The sequence below is a fragment of the Macaca fascicularis genome, chromosome X (genome assembly GCF_037993035.2).
Source record: "Macaca fascicularis isolate 582-1 chromosome X, T2T-MFA8v1.1".
NCBI lineage: Eukaryota > Metazoa > Chordata > Mammalia > Primates > Cercopithecidae > Macaca > Macaca fascicularis.
Genome location: NC_088395.1, coordinates 111,706,150 through 111,722,500, shown reverse-complemented (window position 1 = coordinate 111,722,500; position 16,351 = coordinate 111,706,150). Strand labels below are relative to the sequence as shown.

The following is a 16,351-nucleotide window of genomic DNA, read 5'->3' as shown; positions in this document are numbered from 1 at the left end:
TCCTACAAACTGTTTTCATAACTATTTTTTTCAGCAAAACATTGAATCAGTTTGCTTGGATTTGGGTTTTATATTTGGTAGGATTATGGAAAGATATTAACATTTTCATGATTTCCTGTGTTATGCATATTAAAGTTTTTTTCTCTGTAAGTCCAGAGGAGAGGTTTTAATACATAAAAATTATTTCTACTTCCATCACTGAATATCCTCTACAAACCCAGCAGAAGCAATCTCACCTGACCTTTGAGCCCTTGGGCAAGCATGCTTAGTGAGATGGGCAATTACAGAGGAAGACAGCTTTAAAAACAATGCTGCTAGGAGAAAGGCCCAGCTCTGATGGGTGAGAGAAGGGGATGGATATTTCATGGGGACCAATGACTTGGTCAAAAATAGTGAGTTTTACCTCTAGAAAAGCTATAATGGTCCTCTCTGGGCTTGCCATTTGAGATAACAACAAGCAAAGTGGTAAAAGGCAAAAACCAGGGAAGCTTTCATTGACTTCTTTTTTTCTGATCACCCATCCATGTGACAGTAAGTCAAACTTGGCTATACCTGTCTCTAAAATAATGGAAAGTAAAATTAAACTATATTTTATTTAGAAACAGCAGTGAAATTTTATCTTTGTTTCATGTCATGTGGAATCAAAGTCAAAAGTTGAGCAGAGTGTGTATATAGTGACATTACCTAATATAGAAACTTCCCTAAATGCTTAAAAATCAGAATTTTCTGTGACTTTGTACCCTGCTGTAAAATACTGGCATTCTCAATATTATTATTTGGACTGTCACCTCACAAAATTGCCTTCCTGTCATCTATTTCTATTGGTAAAACAATATACTAAAAATGATTCATGTGAGCAAATTTAAAACTTCCAGACCCTACTGATCTGAGGGTTTCAGCCAGTAAGTCAATAATCAGCATGTATGGAAAGCCTCCTCTGTGTGTGGACAGTGTGCATGGTGCTTAAGTGGCAATCTTTAGACTGAGCTTAAAAGGAGGAGAGAGAGATCTCTTGCTCAAGAGTAAAAGAGAATAATGTAAATATGAAACATGGTCAAGCCACTTTCCTTGTAGGAAGTAAAGGGAAGGCACTGACAGGGGATCAGGGTAACAGGACTAAAAAATTAAAAGTGTATATACTATATCTCTATACTCAGGTACGTGTATATTGCCTTAGTGTTGAAGAGCGAGATCTGGTCTGGAAACGAGTGTGTAGATTAGTATTGGCTTGGGTCTTGCTTGAATGTGATCAAGGCCCCAAGGTGGAAAAATACATTACCCCCTCACTTAGCTTTTCTCTATCTCATATTTATAGATACAGACTATACCCAACAAATATTAATGAGCCATCTTACTAAGCTGAATCACTCTTCACTGTGGTGAGAGAGTGGGGATGGTTCCATGTGAATTTATCAACACCTGTGAGAAAACTGGTTGGAGTACATGCTAAGACTAACAATGCTTTAGTCAGCAGCATTGCCTTTCTTTAATGAGGGTCAGGTCATAGAAGGGAATTTGCCTCCTTTAAATATACATTTTCTCTGTGGAAACATCATCTGCAAAACATGCCTTATTACCTGACTGCAAGTTAAGGTGCTCATTAGTTGAGTCTTTCAGCTTTTTTTCTAAGAATTGGTCAATGTCTAAAATACCATGTTTCAAAAACATCTGAAACCTTCATAAAGCAAGTATTGTTAGGTTCATACTCAGGAAAAAAACACCTCAATAAATCCAGGTTCTGACCAAATTTACCTCCCTGTTTTTCCCTGTGTATGGCCCATGTTTTACTACCTCCTTGCCCTGGGACATTGTTTTATCTGCCTGGGAAGACCTCTACTATCACCACCTGTTTAGATCCTCAAGAGTCACCTCAAATAAGCCCGATTCTATAAGACAAAAGCTATTTTTCCTACTTACTGTACTATTACTTCATCTTTCCTATAGCACATATCACTTTCCCTCATGTATGATGGAATAAAAGCCATCAAGTTAGTGTTTGCAGCTTTTCCCTTCTTCTTGCCTTCTAAACATAATTCTCTTTTTCACTGCATTAGTCTTTTTAAATGCAACAACTTTTACAAGATCCTTGGTATGGCAGGTTAGTTCCTGAGATTTTATTGTGCAGAATAGGAGTAATGGGCAGAAAGAGCTGAAGAATTGCAAGGAGCACTGCTAGTTTAATTAAATTACATTGGAAAGGGCAAAAAAAAAAGAGCTTCCTGAAAGGAAAACAGTGCTAGAGGATGAGAAAGGGCAAAAAGAGAAGAAACTTGTAGGGGATGCATTCCAGGAAGAGTTTTTTAGCAGGTAATGAGAGGAGCAATGAGAGAGGTTTCTGGGCAGCTGAAATATACAAGAGATACTAGGAGTGACAGTAATGTGAAAAGATGATTTTTGTTGCTGCGAGTTACACATGGGCTTATCTTTGATATTTTTTAAGAGACTACGGTAAATCTATCCTCAGACTTTAAAAAATATGTTTAGTTGCTAGACTATGTTTTCTAGGATACAATTTAATGATGAGTCACATGGGAGTTATGCTTGTTTGATTGTGATATGTATACATGTCCTAACTCCCCTTTTGACTTGTTATAAGTCTGGAGCCCTATCATTCACTTTTGCTTTTTTTAGTACCCTCTGCACAGGAGGTACTCAATAAATATTTGTTTAATGAATAATAAATACCTAAGAGCTAAAAGGATATTGGCTGAAAAACATCACTTTTATTAAAAACAAAAACAAAACAAAACTGTAGTTAGGAAGGAATGAGATCTCATTTGTGTTCTACTGTGAACATTTTCAACTTTTTCTTTTTATTATTATACTTTAAGTTCTAGGGTACATGTGCATAACATGCAGGTTTGTTACATATGTATACTTGTGCCATGTTGGTGTGCTGCACCCATCACCTCATCAGCACCCATCAACTCATCATTTACATCAGGTATAACTCTCAATGCAATCCCTCCCCCCTCCCTCCTCTCCCCTCCCCATGATAGGCCCCGGTGTGTGATGTTCCCCTTCCCGAGTCCAAGTGATCTCATTGTTCAGTTCCCACCTATGAGTGAGAACATGCAGTGTTTGGTTTTCTGTTCTTGAGATAGTTTGCTGAGAATGATGGTTTCTAGCTGCATCCATGTCCCTACAAAGGACACAAACTCATCCTTTTTGATGGCTGCATAGTATTCCATGGTGTATATGTGCCACATTTTCTTAATCCAGTCTGTCAATCAGACAAAGGGCTAATATCTAGAACCTACAAAGAACTCAAACAAATTTACAAGAAAAAAACAACCCCATCAAAAAGTGGGCAAAGGATATGAACAGACACTTCTCAAAAGAAGACATTTATGCAGCCAACGGACACATGAAAAAATGCTCACCATCACTGGCCATCAGAGAAATGCAAATCAAAACCACAATGAGATACCATCTCACACCAGTTAGAACGGTGATCATTAAAAAGTCAGGAAACAACAGGTGCTGGAGAGGATGTGGAGAAATAGGAACACTTTTACACTGTTGGTGGGATTGTAAACTAGTTCAACCATTATGGAAAACAGTATGGCGATTCCTCAAGGATCTAGAACTAGAAGTACCATATGACCCAGCCATCCCATTACTGGGTATATACCCAAAGGATTATAAATCATGCTGCTATAAAGACACATGCACACGTATGTTTATTGCGGCACTATTCACAATAACAAAGACTTGGAATCAACCCAAATGAACATTTTCAACCTTAAGGTGAATGGAGGGAAGTAGTGTCATGCAATGAGTTTTTGGAAAAGATAACCATACATTTATGACACCTGATTATATTCATTCTAGCACTTTGTCATATACTGATGTATATGTTTCTCTAATTGATTCATCATGAGTCTTATATATTAGAGGTTTTGAAGTCACAGTAAACAGACAAAAAGAACCATTTAAGGATATATGTGCTTCAAAATTAATCTCTATTCTTTGGTGGAAAACAACTTTTAAGCACTTCTGTATATGTAAACTGAAAAGTGATCACAAAGGATTTTAAACTTGGTAAAACAAGAAGTCTGGTTCTCTGAAAATTCTTGCTTTAACTTAATCATCATTTTTCATGAACTTAGAATCTCTATTTCATTGCCCTCTGTTATCCATCTTTAATTAATAAAATTCTATCCTCATCACCAGACAATAATGTTCACTGATGAAACTAAAAACACACAGAACCACAGAACATTTTATAGGCAAGAATTAATGTAAATAACCATATCTCATTTATTGTAATATACAAATACAGATTACTATAAAAAACAGTGAAAATAGATAATAATTGAGAAGACAGTAGAGAAAACTGATAATGTGTATGAGCTCTGGAGTCAAACCTGTCCAAATCCCAGCTCCATCATTTACTACCCATGTGTCCTTGGGCAAGTTCTTTACTTCTATAAGTATCAGTTTTATCATCTTCAATAATATTACCTACCTCATGAGTTATTCTAAGGATTAGTACAATGCTTTCACATAATAAAAGCTAAAAAATTATAGCTAGTAGTAGCAGTGGCGGTGGTAGCAAAAGTAGAAATAAGAGATAATGTATGGAGTGCTTACTCTATGTCAGTATTGGTGCTAAGTGCTCATCAGCATTCTCTGACGTAGGTACTATGATCTTTGTTCATCTCCAAGTCTTCTCTCTCAATTAATAGCACCATGATTCACCCAGTTGCTTCAGTCAAAAGCAACAGGAGTCATCCTTTACTGAGCTTTTTCTCACATCCAGGACATCAGTATGTCCCATCAGCTCATCCTTCAATACATATCTGGGATTCATTCATGTCTCCCTATTTTTATAGCTACCACCACAATCCAAGCTACCATCACATCTCTCCTCAACTAATACAATTGCTTCTCAACTTGGTCTTCTTGCTTGTCTCCCTTGTAGTTCATTCTTACCAGGCAACCAAAGTAATCATTTTTAAAATGGAAATTGGATCATGTTACTCTCCAGTTTAACAAAAATAAATACTAATTTTATCTCTGATTACTAATTTAAAAATTAACTTTTTATTCTGGTCCATAATATGCAACAGCATCTGTCCTCTGTTCTCTGCCTGCTTTTACAGCCTTATCTAGTAGCATTATTCTCCAGCTCACCACACTCCAACCAAAATGCCCTTCTTTAGCATTTTTTTTTTTTTTTTTTGACAGAGCCTCGCTCTGTTGCCTAGGCTGGAGTATAGTGGCACAATCTCAACTCACTGCAACCTCCACCTCCCAGGTTCCAGCAATTCTCTTGCCTCAGCTTCCCAAGTAGCTGGGATTGTAGGTGTGCACCACCAGGCCCGGCTAATTTTTGTAGTTTTAGTAGAGACAGGGGTTTCACCACGTTGGCCAGGCTGGTCTCGAACTTCTGACCTCGGGTAATCTGCCTGTCTCAGCCTCCCAAAGCGCTGGGATTACAGGCATGAGCCACTGCGCCCAGCCCTTTCTTTAGCTTTCTTGAATATAACAAGCCTGTCCCCATTTCATTACCTTTGCACATGGTATTCACTTTGACTGGAATACTGTGCCCCAAGATTTTCACAAGACTGGCTCCTTCTTGTCATTCAGGTCTCAGTTTGTATGTCACTTTCTCTGTGAAGCCCTTCTTGACCACCTAACTGAAAGTGGCCTCTCCGTCAGTCACTCCTCTAACATGACCCTTCTTCATTCTCACCAGTGTAGAATTATGATTACCCAGTGTAGTCTTGTGATTGCATTAGTTATTTGTATGTTTTCCCAACTCTAGAATGGAAGCTCCATTACTTTAATCTCTCCTTCAATGCATTTACTCAACACCTAATGCAAGTGTTCAAAATATTTTAAGTTGAATAACCAAATGGGTCTTTATTTTCCATGTAAGGAAAAGCAAGGCACAGGTCACACAGCCATAATATACCATTACTCCCTAGGTTAATGCTGGAGTCAGAACCAATAGTTCAGAGTTTGCAAACTGTGAGTCCCCTGGTTGAACCTGAGTAGTCATAGAAATTGCTCAAGGTCACACAATTTGTAAGTAATAAAACTGGGATTTGACTCCAATCAGTTCAGCTCCAGAGACCATAATCCTAATAGGACACAGTAGTAGTATTAATAGTGATATAGAAGATTGCACCACAGTGTTAGGTGTAGAAGAGTCCTAGCTAGTTCAGTAACTCTTAGTAATTCCTCCTTTAGTAACTGCTTAAAGGCAGATGCTGTGTCATAATTTTCTCTTGGGTTCACTACAGTGAAAGGCACAATATTAGTCCATATAAGCATTGAATGGATATTTTCACTGAAGTTACTTTTCATGCCTGGGACTAGAGTTATTGCACATCTTCAGTCCTCTGCCCTTTTAAAGAGTTGTTGTTTCATCATTGACAGGAAGGAAGGTGGAGGAGAAGCACCACTTTATAGCAATAGAATCCTCTTGATAGAATACCTATTTCAGTACACTGTAGCTAGCAATAAGGACCCCTATACTGATGGGTGCATTTTTTTGGAGACTCCAATAGCCACACAAGGGATTAAGCTGGAATTGAGCCTGTTGCCACATAAAGGGACACCATATGACTCTACTACTGAATGCTCAAATGTACTCTAGGGAGAGTGGCGGGTTTCCTTTAATCTGTCTTGCCATTGGAGTGTTGATTTTCCTGCTTCACTTCAATACAGATAAAACCTGCTGCAGCCCTACTTTAAGATGACTATACCATCACTCTCTAGGTTAATGTTGGAGTCAGAACCTATTAGTTTAGAGTGTGAGAACTGAGTTGAATGGTTGAATCTGAGTATGGGCTTTTTTGGACAGGAGAGTCCCATAAATTTAAACATTGAGAAATTTCACACAATTATTCAGATTTTAAAACATCAGAAAAACTGGCAACATTGGGCCTATATCCCTAGTGCCCTCTAACATTAAGGGGTCAGAAAGAACATGAAGAGCCAGGAAAAGAACTTATGAAATAGTAACTGATAGAGTATGAGGAAAGCCAAGAGAGTACTGTTCTCTGGAAGTCAAGTAAAGAATATTTTATCAAAAAGAAGGGAGTGATCAACTATGCCACATGACATTACAGGTCAATAGGAGAACTGAAAATTGACCTGCCCATTGGATTTGGCATTGTTGTGGTCATCAGAGACTTTTATAAGAGCAGGTTTGGAAGAGCGGTGAAGGTAAAATTTTGATTGGAATGGGTTTACTAGAGAATGAGTGGTGAAGAACTCAAAACTGAATGCAGACAACTCTTTTTTTATAAATAGTTTTATTGAGATATAATTGATACACAAAGAACTGCACATATTTAATGGGTACAGGTTGAAGGGTTTGGACATATGTAAACAACCATGATATCATTACCAGATAATTCTTTAAAGTAGTTTTTTCCAAATGGGAGCAAGAAACTGGGAATAGTGGCTGTCAGGGAAGTGGAGTTGAGAGGATTTTTTTTTAGATGGCATAAATATTGATCTATATATATGCTGATGGAAATGATCCAGTAGAAATAGAAAATTTCATGATATGGGAGAGAGAGAGAGGAGGATTGCTCAGGTGATGTTCTTGGGTAAGCAAATAGGGATAGAATCTGGTGTACACATGAAGTGACTTGCCTTACATAGAAGCAAGGCCAATTCACCTGTGGTAACAGGCTGGAAGGCAGAATATGTAGGTACAGATGACAGTAGGTGGGCAGATCTAGTGGCAGATTTTCCTGACTACATCATTTTTTTTTTTCTGTGAAACTGGAAGCAAGGGGGAGGAGATATTGAAGACCTGAGGAGTGGAGATGATATAAAATAGTCATCTAGGCAGATGGGAGACTGAATGGTCTAATATAAAATAAAACTACCTGGTAGCATTAAAGGTCAATTCGAGGTCCCTGACAATGAATTTAAGGTGAAACCAGTCAATGTTATTATATATTTTCCTTCAGCCAAGTTTAGCTGCAAGGATGCAGGCATAGTATAGATGGACAGTTAGGTTTAAACAGTGTTATGGTTTCCACAAGCAAGTAAGATGAAGGGAGAAAGGGTCAAGAGAAGCAAGAGGGTGTATATGGGAGTGATTATAATGATTGATCCACTGAATTGGAACTATGCTAGATGGGAAGAGAACAAGGTACAGTGAAAAACATGTGAGATCAATGAGAAGGAGGTCTGGGTGGAATCAATAGATTATTAGAGGTAAGGTATATAAAAAAATGAGCTAGAAAAATAGGAGGTAGTGGCAATAGAATAGAATGCATGAAATGAGATTATGGAGGGGATTGCTGCAACTTCCAACACTCCAAAATGTTTCAGGTGGCCTGCCACACTCATCACATTACCTTCTTGACCTCTGAAAAGATTTTGAGTTTGCAACCCTGCATTAGGTTAAAACCTTGATTCTGAGCAAAACAGCCATAAAACAAAGTCACTTAAGATTGTGCAATGATACAAGGGATGAAACTAAAAAGTATATATAAATACCAGTGTTAGCCAACTCATCAGTGACTATTTGAGAACAATTCTTCTTTTGTGGTTATCAAATATAACCTATTAATTCTTACAAAGCAGGTACTCCTGTTGACTAAACTGTAAACATCTGCTTCCTTCCAGTAAATAAACTGAATGAAGTTGAAATTGCATAGTTAATGTACAACAGTATGGTTATATTTCTAAACATTAAAACATCCAATTTAATGCTAATGAAATGAAAATAAAGTAAAATGGTTACTTCTTTGCTATTTTAAAATTTATTTATATAATTTTATTAACAAGTAGGTTATCAAATTGCCATGAAAAATAATGGAATCAGAGACTCCTGCTTATAACCAAAAGGAGGTAGAAAAATAACTAATTACATTTCATTTCAGGAATGAAATTCCTGCTGTCTCAAGATCCTGCTGTACTATCTTGATCTTTTCTGAGGTCAATTAATTCTATAAGATCCAGGCTTTCATTTTTCTGACAAGAAACTATCTGCTGTCCTGGAAATTGCTACCTGGGCAACCGAATTGTTGACACTTAACTTTTCACGGATCAATAGTTAAGTTGGAATTGAATTATGAGATATGTTCACTGTCCTTGAAAATCTCTTGGTAACCGCAATGGGAAGTAGGGTAGGAGACTGGAAGGTGCTAAGAGCTATTTCTTTGTGTCTGATGCAGACTAGAGCATCACTTTCTTTTCTAAAGACACAGGTCTCCTTGCAATATGTCATAAAGTGAGTCCCATGATATGTATTCAATGAATGTTTATTGACTGAAATAAAAATACTTGCTTATATATGATGCCTAGGTATTTATAGGCCAGGATCATTTAAGTGACGATAAAATCAGGTAAAATTACTGTATTCTTACATTTATTTCTTTTTATTTTTTTTTGTTATGGACTATTTCAAACATAATCAAAAAAATACACAGGGCAATATGATGAATCCTCATGTACCCACCATATAGATTCAAAAATTAGCAACATGCTATACTTTTCGTTTCAAATGTATTCACTCCCTTAACTTTTCTTCTGATGTTGTTTTGCTGGAATAATAATCATTCAAACGTGAATTGATTATTCACATTTGAAATCACAGCAATTGTGCTCCTGGCTAGATATATACTAAGGAACTGTTCAGAAAGATGTTGTGAGGCATTCAGATTTTGAGAACCTCACTTCTTTCAATGACTACTAGAGACCAAAAATATTTGGATAATGCTTCCCATTTTATAAGGGAGCTCCTTGTTCTGTTTACCTCGTTGCAGAGGTAAATGGTCATAATAATTTTGAACCTCTAACTGATTCCCTGCACTCAGTCATAATTATCCCTAAATGTTAGGTTTTTACAGGTGTTCAATTATATTTAATTGTGTGTGTGTGTGTGTGTGTGAAATGGAGTCTCACTCTGTCACCCAGGCTGGAGTGCAGTAGCACAATCTCAGCTTACTGCAACCTCTGCCTCCTGGTTCAAGCAATTCTCGTACCTCAGCCTCTCGAGTAGCTGGCATTACAGATGTGCACCACCATGCCCGGCAAAATTCTGTATTTTTAGTAGAGACCGGGTTTCACCATATTGGCCAGGCTGGGCTTGAACTCCTGGCCTCATGTGATTCACCTGCCTCGGCCTCCCAAAGTGCTGGGATTACAGGCACAAGCCACCGCACCCAGCCAATTGTTATTTTCAATATCTGTGAATTCAATGCAGGATCATATGACTATATCTATCTTCATTCACAGCTTAAGTCACCCCTTGTTCCAAGTTGTTGAGAAAATGATATGTGAGATTTTGTCAAATAAGATTACCTTCATCATTTTTATCCTATTAATTCATGCTTCCATTGCAAATACTGGTGTAATTCTTGGTTTGGCACTGTCTCTCAAAATATGACTTAATCCTCTACCATTCTCATATTACCAGCCCATTATTATGCTTGGAAATTCAACTAATCACTCTTGAGACTGGCCAAAGAAAAATTTAAAGATTATTCAGTAGCCAATTGGCTACTGAAAGGTCACAAACAGTAATTTTTTCTTGCTGTCATTCAAATGGGTGGAGAATATTACTAAATATTTCATATCTTCATTTTTAATCACAATGACATCAGTAGAGTAACTTTTAATGAGATCAATAAAACATAGAAAAGTCATCCTTGATTACCTTCAAGTGGTATCAAACTGGAGATTTTAGGTGAATACTGACATTGTCAAATTAAGAGCCCTTTTCACTATAAATGTCACTCTTGGAAATTGCATAAAATCACCTATATGGACTGAATTTCTCACCTGGCACATAGTAGAAGTCAGTGGCCACTACTAGATATGAAAAACAGGTTCATTATTTACAGACAGATGCTATTTCACTTATATACCTGGAATAGATTTATGTATCTCTGAGTTGACAAAAGACTGGTTGATTCTGTTAGAATAGTGATTTCCAAACATTTTTTTCCTTACTAAGGCACACATGGGAGATTATATTCAACAGTTCCACCTATCTCTATCAGTCCCAATAGCTCCCTAAGGCTTGCTGCACAAAAGTTAAAAAGTCACCCGTTATATTTGAATCTTAGTGGAATTCTTTTATCTTCTATTGGTCTAGATGTGAGTTGAGAACCTCTGACTCAGATGGTATCCAAAATACACATAAAAATGGCAAATCTGAAATGTACTTTAAAGACAGGGTCACCTATAGGAAAGGACTTCAGGGACCTTGGGAAGTTCCACTATCCCTAAAGTACTCCTTCACAATCTATTACTTTGTTTAAAAGCAAATAGACTGTCAGCTGAGAGGACTCAGAAGCAACAACACCCCAGTAGCAATGAGCATACCTAGCAACCAAATCTAGGTTTCTAATGCAATTATTCATTAGAAAAACAGGACTCCTTGGAAAAATGGCTAATTCTAGAACTGGGGCACGAAATATATAAGATAAACCTGGAGCATCTTTCTACAATGTAAGGAAATGCCAAAAAAATAAAAAATAAAAAATACAACCACCACTCCATGATGATAGAGTTATATCAAAGGGACAAATGAGCCAACTGAAAGAGCTTCCTGTGGGCAAAGGTGGAAGAATTTGAGCGAGAAAATTAAGTAGAATTGCATTACAAGTCTGTGTATAATATAAATATTAATGAGTCCATACTGATATAAATAAATGATGGAACGCATAAGTAAGTTGGGAAGGGGAGAGACAAATTTCCATGCAGAAGAATTTGAAATAATTTATGTAGATATTTCTTCTTAAGTGTGGACTGTGAATAATAACTTTCTTCCAAAGACTACAGTATGGAAAGGAAGAAAAAGAAAGAATAAGTTTACAGAGAAAAATTATAAACACTACCTCAAGCCAGGTGATCAAAGTCAACATCAACAGTTATGAGTCATATTGATACTTTATACCCTTGATACAACGTGATGAGGATGGTATTTTACCTTTGTAATCTTCCTCCTCAAAACATATTACCCCAGTCTAACCATGAGAAAAATATCCAGATAAATCCCAGTTGAGGACTATTCTACAAATTATCTGACCAGTACACCTCAAACTGTCAAGGTAATCAAAAATGAGGAAAGTCTGAGGAACTGATGCAGCCAAGAAGAGCTTAAGGAGACATGACAACCAAATACAATGTGCTACCAGAGATGGGATACTGAAATAGAAAAAGAGGCATTAAGGAAAAACTGAAGAAATGTGAAGAATATATGGACTTTAGCTAATAATAATGTACTACTATTGGTTCATTAATTGTAACAAATGTACTACAGTCATGTAAGATGTTAATAAAATGGGAAAGCTGGATATAAAGTGTACAGGAGCTCTACATTATCTTTGCCATAATTATGTAAATCGAAGACTTCTTGAAGTTCATTGAAAAGCAAATAGTGGATTTTTATTACAGCACCTTTTGTAGGGACAAAATACTGGAAACAAAGTGTATACTCATCAATACAGAAATGATTGACTGAACTGTGGCTTCATAAAATATTAAGCAACATACAATATTATATATTTAACCCTTCAACCCAGCAATGCCATTATTAGGTATATACCCAAAGGAATATAAATCAGTCTACCATAAAGACACATGTACATATATATTCATTGCAGCTCTATTCACAATAGTAAAAACATGGAATCAACCTAAATGCCTATCAATGGTAGACAGGATAAAGAAAATGTGGTACATATATATACACCATGGAATACTATGCAGCTGTAAATAAGAATGGCCTCTGTAGCAATGTGGATGGCCATTATCCTTAGTAAAATAAGGAACAGGAAGCCAAATATTGCATGTTCTCACTTATAAGTGGGAGTGAAACAATGAGAACACATAGGTACAAAGAAGGAAACAACAGACACGGTGGCCTCCTTGATGGTGGAGAGGGGGAGGAGGGAGAGAATAAAAAAACTACCTATCAGGTACTATGCTTACTACCTGGGTGACAAAATAATCTGTACACCAAATCCCCATGACATGCAGTTTACCTGTATAACAAACCTGCACATATACCCTTGAACCTAAAATAAAAGTTAAAAAAAAAAAAGCTCTCTATCAATTGACTTGGAGAAATTTATACCATGTATTTTTACTAAGCAAAGAAAATGCAGAGAAATCTATAATCCTCTTTTCATTTTGTAAAACAATGAGGAGAAAATACCCATGTCAGTATGTTTGTATAATTAAAACAGTAGGGGAAATGCATGTAAGGATACATACTAAGTTGTTAATATTGCTAGGAGTAAGGGAATGGGTTTAGAGCAGAGAAGGGAAAAGAGGGGAGGTAACAAGACTGAAGACATTAACAGACCTGGGGAAGTAGCAACAATTTGTTTAATAATTCATTGTAAGCTTAGCACCTGTACATAGTTGACTGATGCTTTGCAAATAAAACTTTAAATTTGTGAAAACAACAAACAAAAAGCAAATGGTGTAGTGGGAGGAGAAAAGAGATAATTTTGATTGGTGGGTTTTTAATGACAGTGGGGGATGAAGCAGAGAGGAGATAAGCAAGGAAAGAGTAGCAGCACTCTAGAGAATATAGTGTCAGTCACTAAAGCTGAATTACATCTACTTCTCAATTTTGCCAAGAGCTGCCCAAGTAAGAGAAAATATTGCTTAACACTAAGGGTGTGATCAGAATGATTGCTGTTCTTCCAAGATCCTGGAGATTTTGCCCACCACAAACAGACTAAACTCACCATTTGCTCCCCCGTCACTCCACTTTTTTACCCTGCACACAAAAGTGATTCTTAGAGCATCCAGAAGGCTCTCTATTTATATACCACCTTGTTCTCCCGGCCTTTTGAACAATGAGGCTTCACCAGGGGCTTCCAAGTGCTTTTGATGAGGAAGTGACATAGCTTTGGCATCAAAGTTCACAGGACACAAAAATAGGAAAGGTCTGCATTTCCAAGGAGTTAAAATCAAATAGTAGAGTACAGGTCCCTGGTGAGCAAGATCAAAGACTCCCAAAATTGCAGAATTGAAAGGTGGCGTAAAGGTCGTCTCAGCTACCTACTTAAATACCTAATCCAGTCTCTATTTGAGATGCTAGATGCTAGAACCTAGATTCTATCACTGGGGTAGAGGGGGAAGGGAGAACATACTGTAGAATCCCTAAGGGAAAAACATACGCTTTTTACTGTAAACTTCTTGCAAGCAAGAATTGTGTCTGTGATATCTTCCCACTATAGTACCCAGAAACTCAGGATGACTGTGTATTTACAGAGCTCCATGTTGATTATTTAGACACAGTGGACTCAAACTTGCATTGCAAAATCTATGAAGGATTTCACCAGTAGTACATTTGCTGAGAAATCTCCCAGAAGCATTTGAAACTATTTTTCATCAACAAGAAAGGCAAGATCATGGCTAAAATGATATTTTAGATCATTTTCATGACCAGATATCAAGATAATTGAGTCAACTAGCTGTATGTAAAACTAATTGTTAATATAAGACCCTGGGGCAGGGGTGGGGTGAGGGAAGAAATGAGTCAGAAATTTTTTTTTTTTTTTTTTTTAATTTTTCGAGATAGAATCTCGCTCTGTTGCCCAGGCTGGAATGTAGTGGCGCGATCTCGGCTCACTGCAACCTCTGCCTCCCGGGTTCAAGCAATTCTCCTGCCTCAGCCTCCCGAGTAGCTGGGACAACAGGCACCCGCCACCATGCTCAGCTAATTTTTGTATTTTTAATAGAGACAGGGTTTCACCATATTGGTCAGGCTGGTCTCGAACTCCTGACCTCAGGTGATCCACCCGCCTCGGACTCCCAAAGTGCTGGGATTACAGGCGTGAGCCACTGCGCCCGGCCCGAGTCACAAAATTTTCTAAATTAAATAAGCACACACAGTAAATGGGAATTCTACTTTATGAAAATCTAATAGGAATTTGCTATGTAGTTCTGACAGATAATTAGAACTGGAATTTACTGAAGCTCCACATGTACTGCAACCTTTCAAGAACATACCCATTATACAACATGAGGCATACCTATATGTACTCAAGTCCCACTCAACAGACTATCAGCCATGTAACTGGACAATGTTTTCACACAACACTCACCTTAAAACACAAGTGTAGAATCCACTGTCTTGTGCCTCAGCTGAGTGAAACCATATTGAATCTTCCTCTTTACTCATCCTGACCTCTGAAAAGATGATGGGCTCTTCCAAATCACCTTTGTTTTTGTACCACATAAGCCTGAGCCCAGTGCTCTGAGCTGTGCTATAGTTGGTACGAATATAACTGTAGAAAAGGGCACATTTCACTCGGACTGGTTCACCTGCCAAAGCCATGTATGTCTTGAGATCCACTGACCAATCAATGCAGCCATCCACTGAAAGAAAATCAGAAGAGGCGTAAGATACAGTGAGCATTGTTGACAATAATAGTGTGAGCAGTAATCATCACCAACATATCCTAAGTGCTCCTCATAGATTACTTCATTCAATCTTCCCAGTGACCCTATGAGATAGACTTGTATCCTGCTTAAACCTTAGTAAGCACAGTCCCTGCTCCAGCCTTGTGCCTTTGGGGTATCTTCCAATCTTCTGCAGCCACCTTCTGCTTGGGATAGACCAGATTCTTCAAGGAGCTTCAGAACTCGTGCCTGTAGGGTTGTCCTGTGGCACCATGGCCAGGTCCTAATTCCAGCAGAGTGGCCAGGCAAGTTGTTTGCTTCTACTAGCCTTGCAGTATTTCCATCACATTAGCCTGTGAAATTGGACTACTAGAATGACGCTGACATATTGGTTTTAGGTGACTCAAATTGTTTATATAGACAGGAGCCCCACAAAACACTTATTTCCAAGAGACCTCTACACAGCCTAGAAGTGGTCCTGAGATGAATGCTTTTCTTATTATTTTACAAATGAAGACACTGAAACAAAAGAAGTTAAATGACTTTGCCCAAGGTCACACAGCCAATAAGTGGTAGAAAACCAGTCTCTGATTCCAGATTGTGTTCTTAACCCCTACCCTATACTGCCTATGCCTATAATTGTGACAATAACAATTGTGCTATTATTTGCCTTTGAGAAAGTAAATGCTCTAGTTGAAAGCAGTAGGCACCTACAGTAATTATTTGCTGTTATATACATGCTAGTTTTCCATGGTATGACCTATTAATAGCATACATTTAACCATAGGTCAATTTCTCTTTATACCCTAAGGCCTCCCTTTCTGCTTAGCTGCTGAGTGCTCATGGGAATATATTATATTACTGTCAGCTGTAATCAAATAATATTAGGTAGGTAGGTAAATCTACCATTAAAGAAAGACATGTACAGTAAATTCCTTATTTTCCAGAAGGATTAAAAATGAAATGCTGTGGCCAATCTCATATGCTGGTCAATATAATT

At 37.6% G+C, this 16,351-nt stretch overlaps 1 protein-coding gene across 2 annotated transcripts in view; it reads right to left on the bottom strand.

The window, feature by feature from the left end:
- The window catches only part of IL1RAPL2 (interleukin 1 receptor accessory protein like 2), a 1,296,718-nt gene that overhangs the window by 610,488 nt on the left and 669,879 nt on the right, over positions 1-16,351 (bottom strand). For both annotated transcript variants that reach the window (XM_015443984.3, XM_074029484.1), the window contains exon 3: positions 15,054-15,327. In XM_015443984.3, coding sequence (XP_015299470.2) covers positions 15,054-15,327 — 274 coding nt within the window. The remainder of the gene's footprint in view (positions 1-15,053; positions 15,328-16,351) is intronic.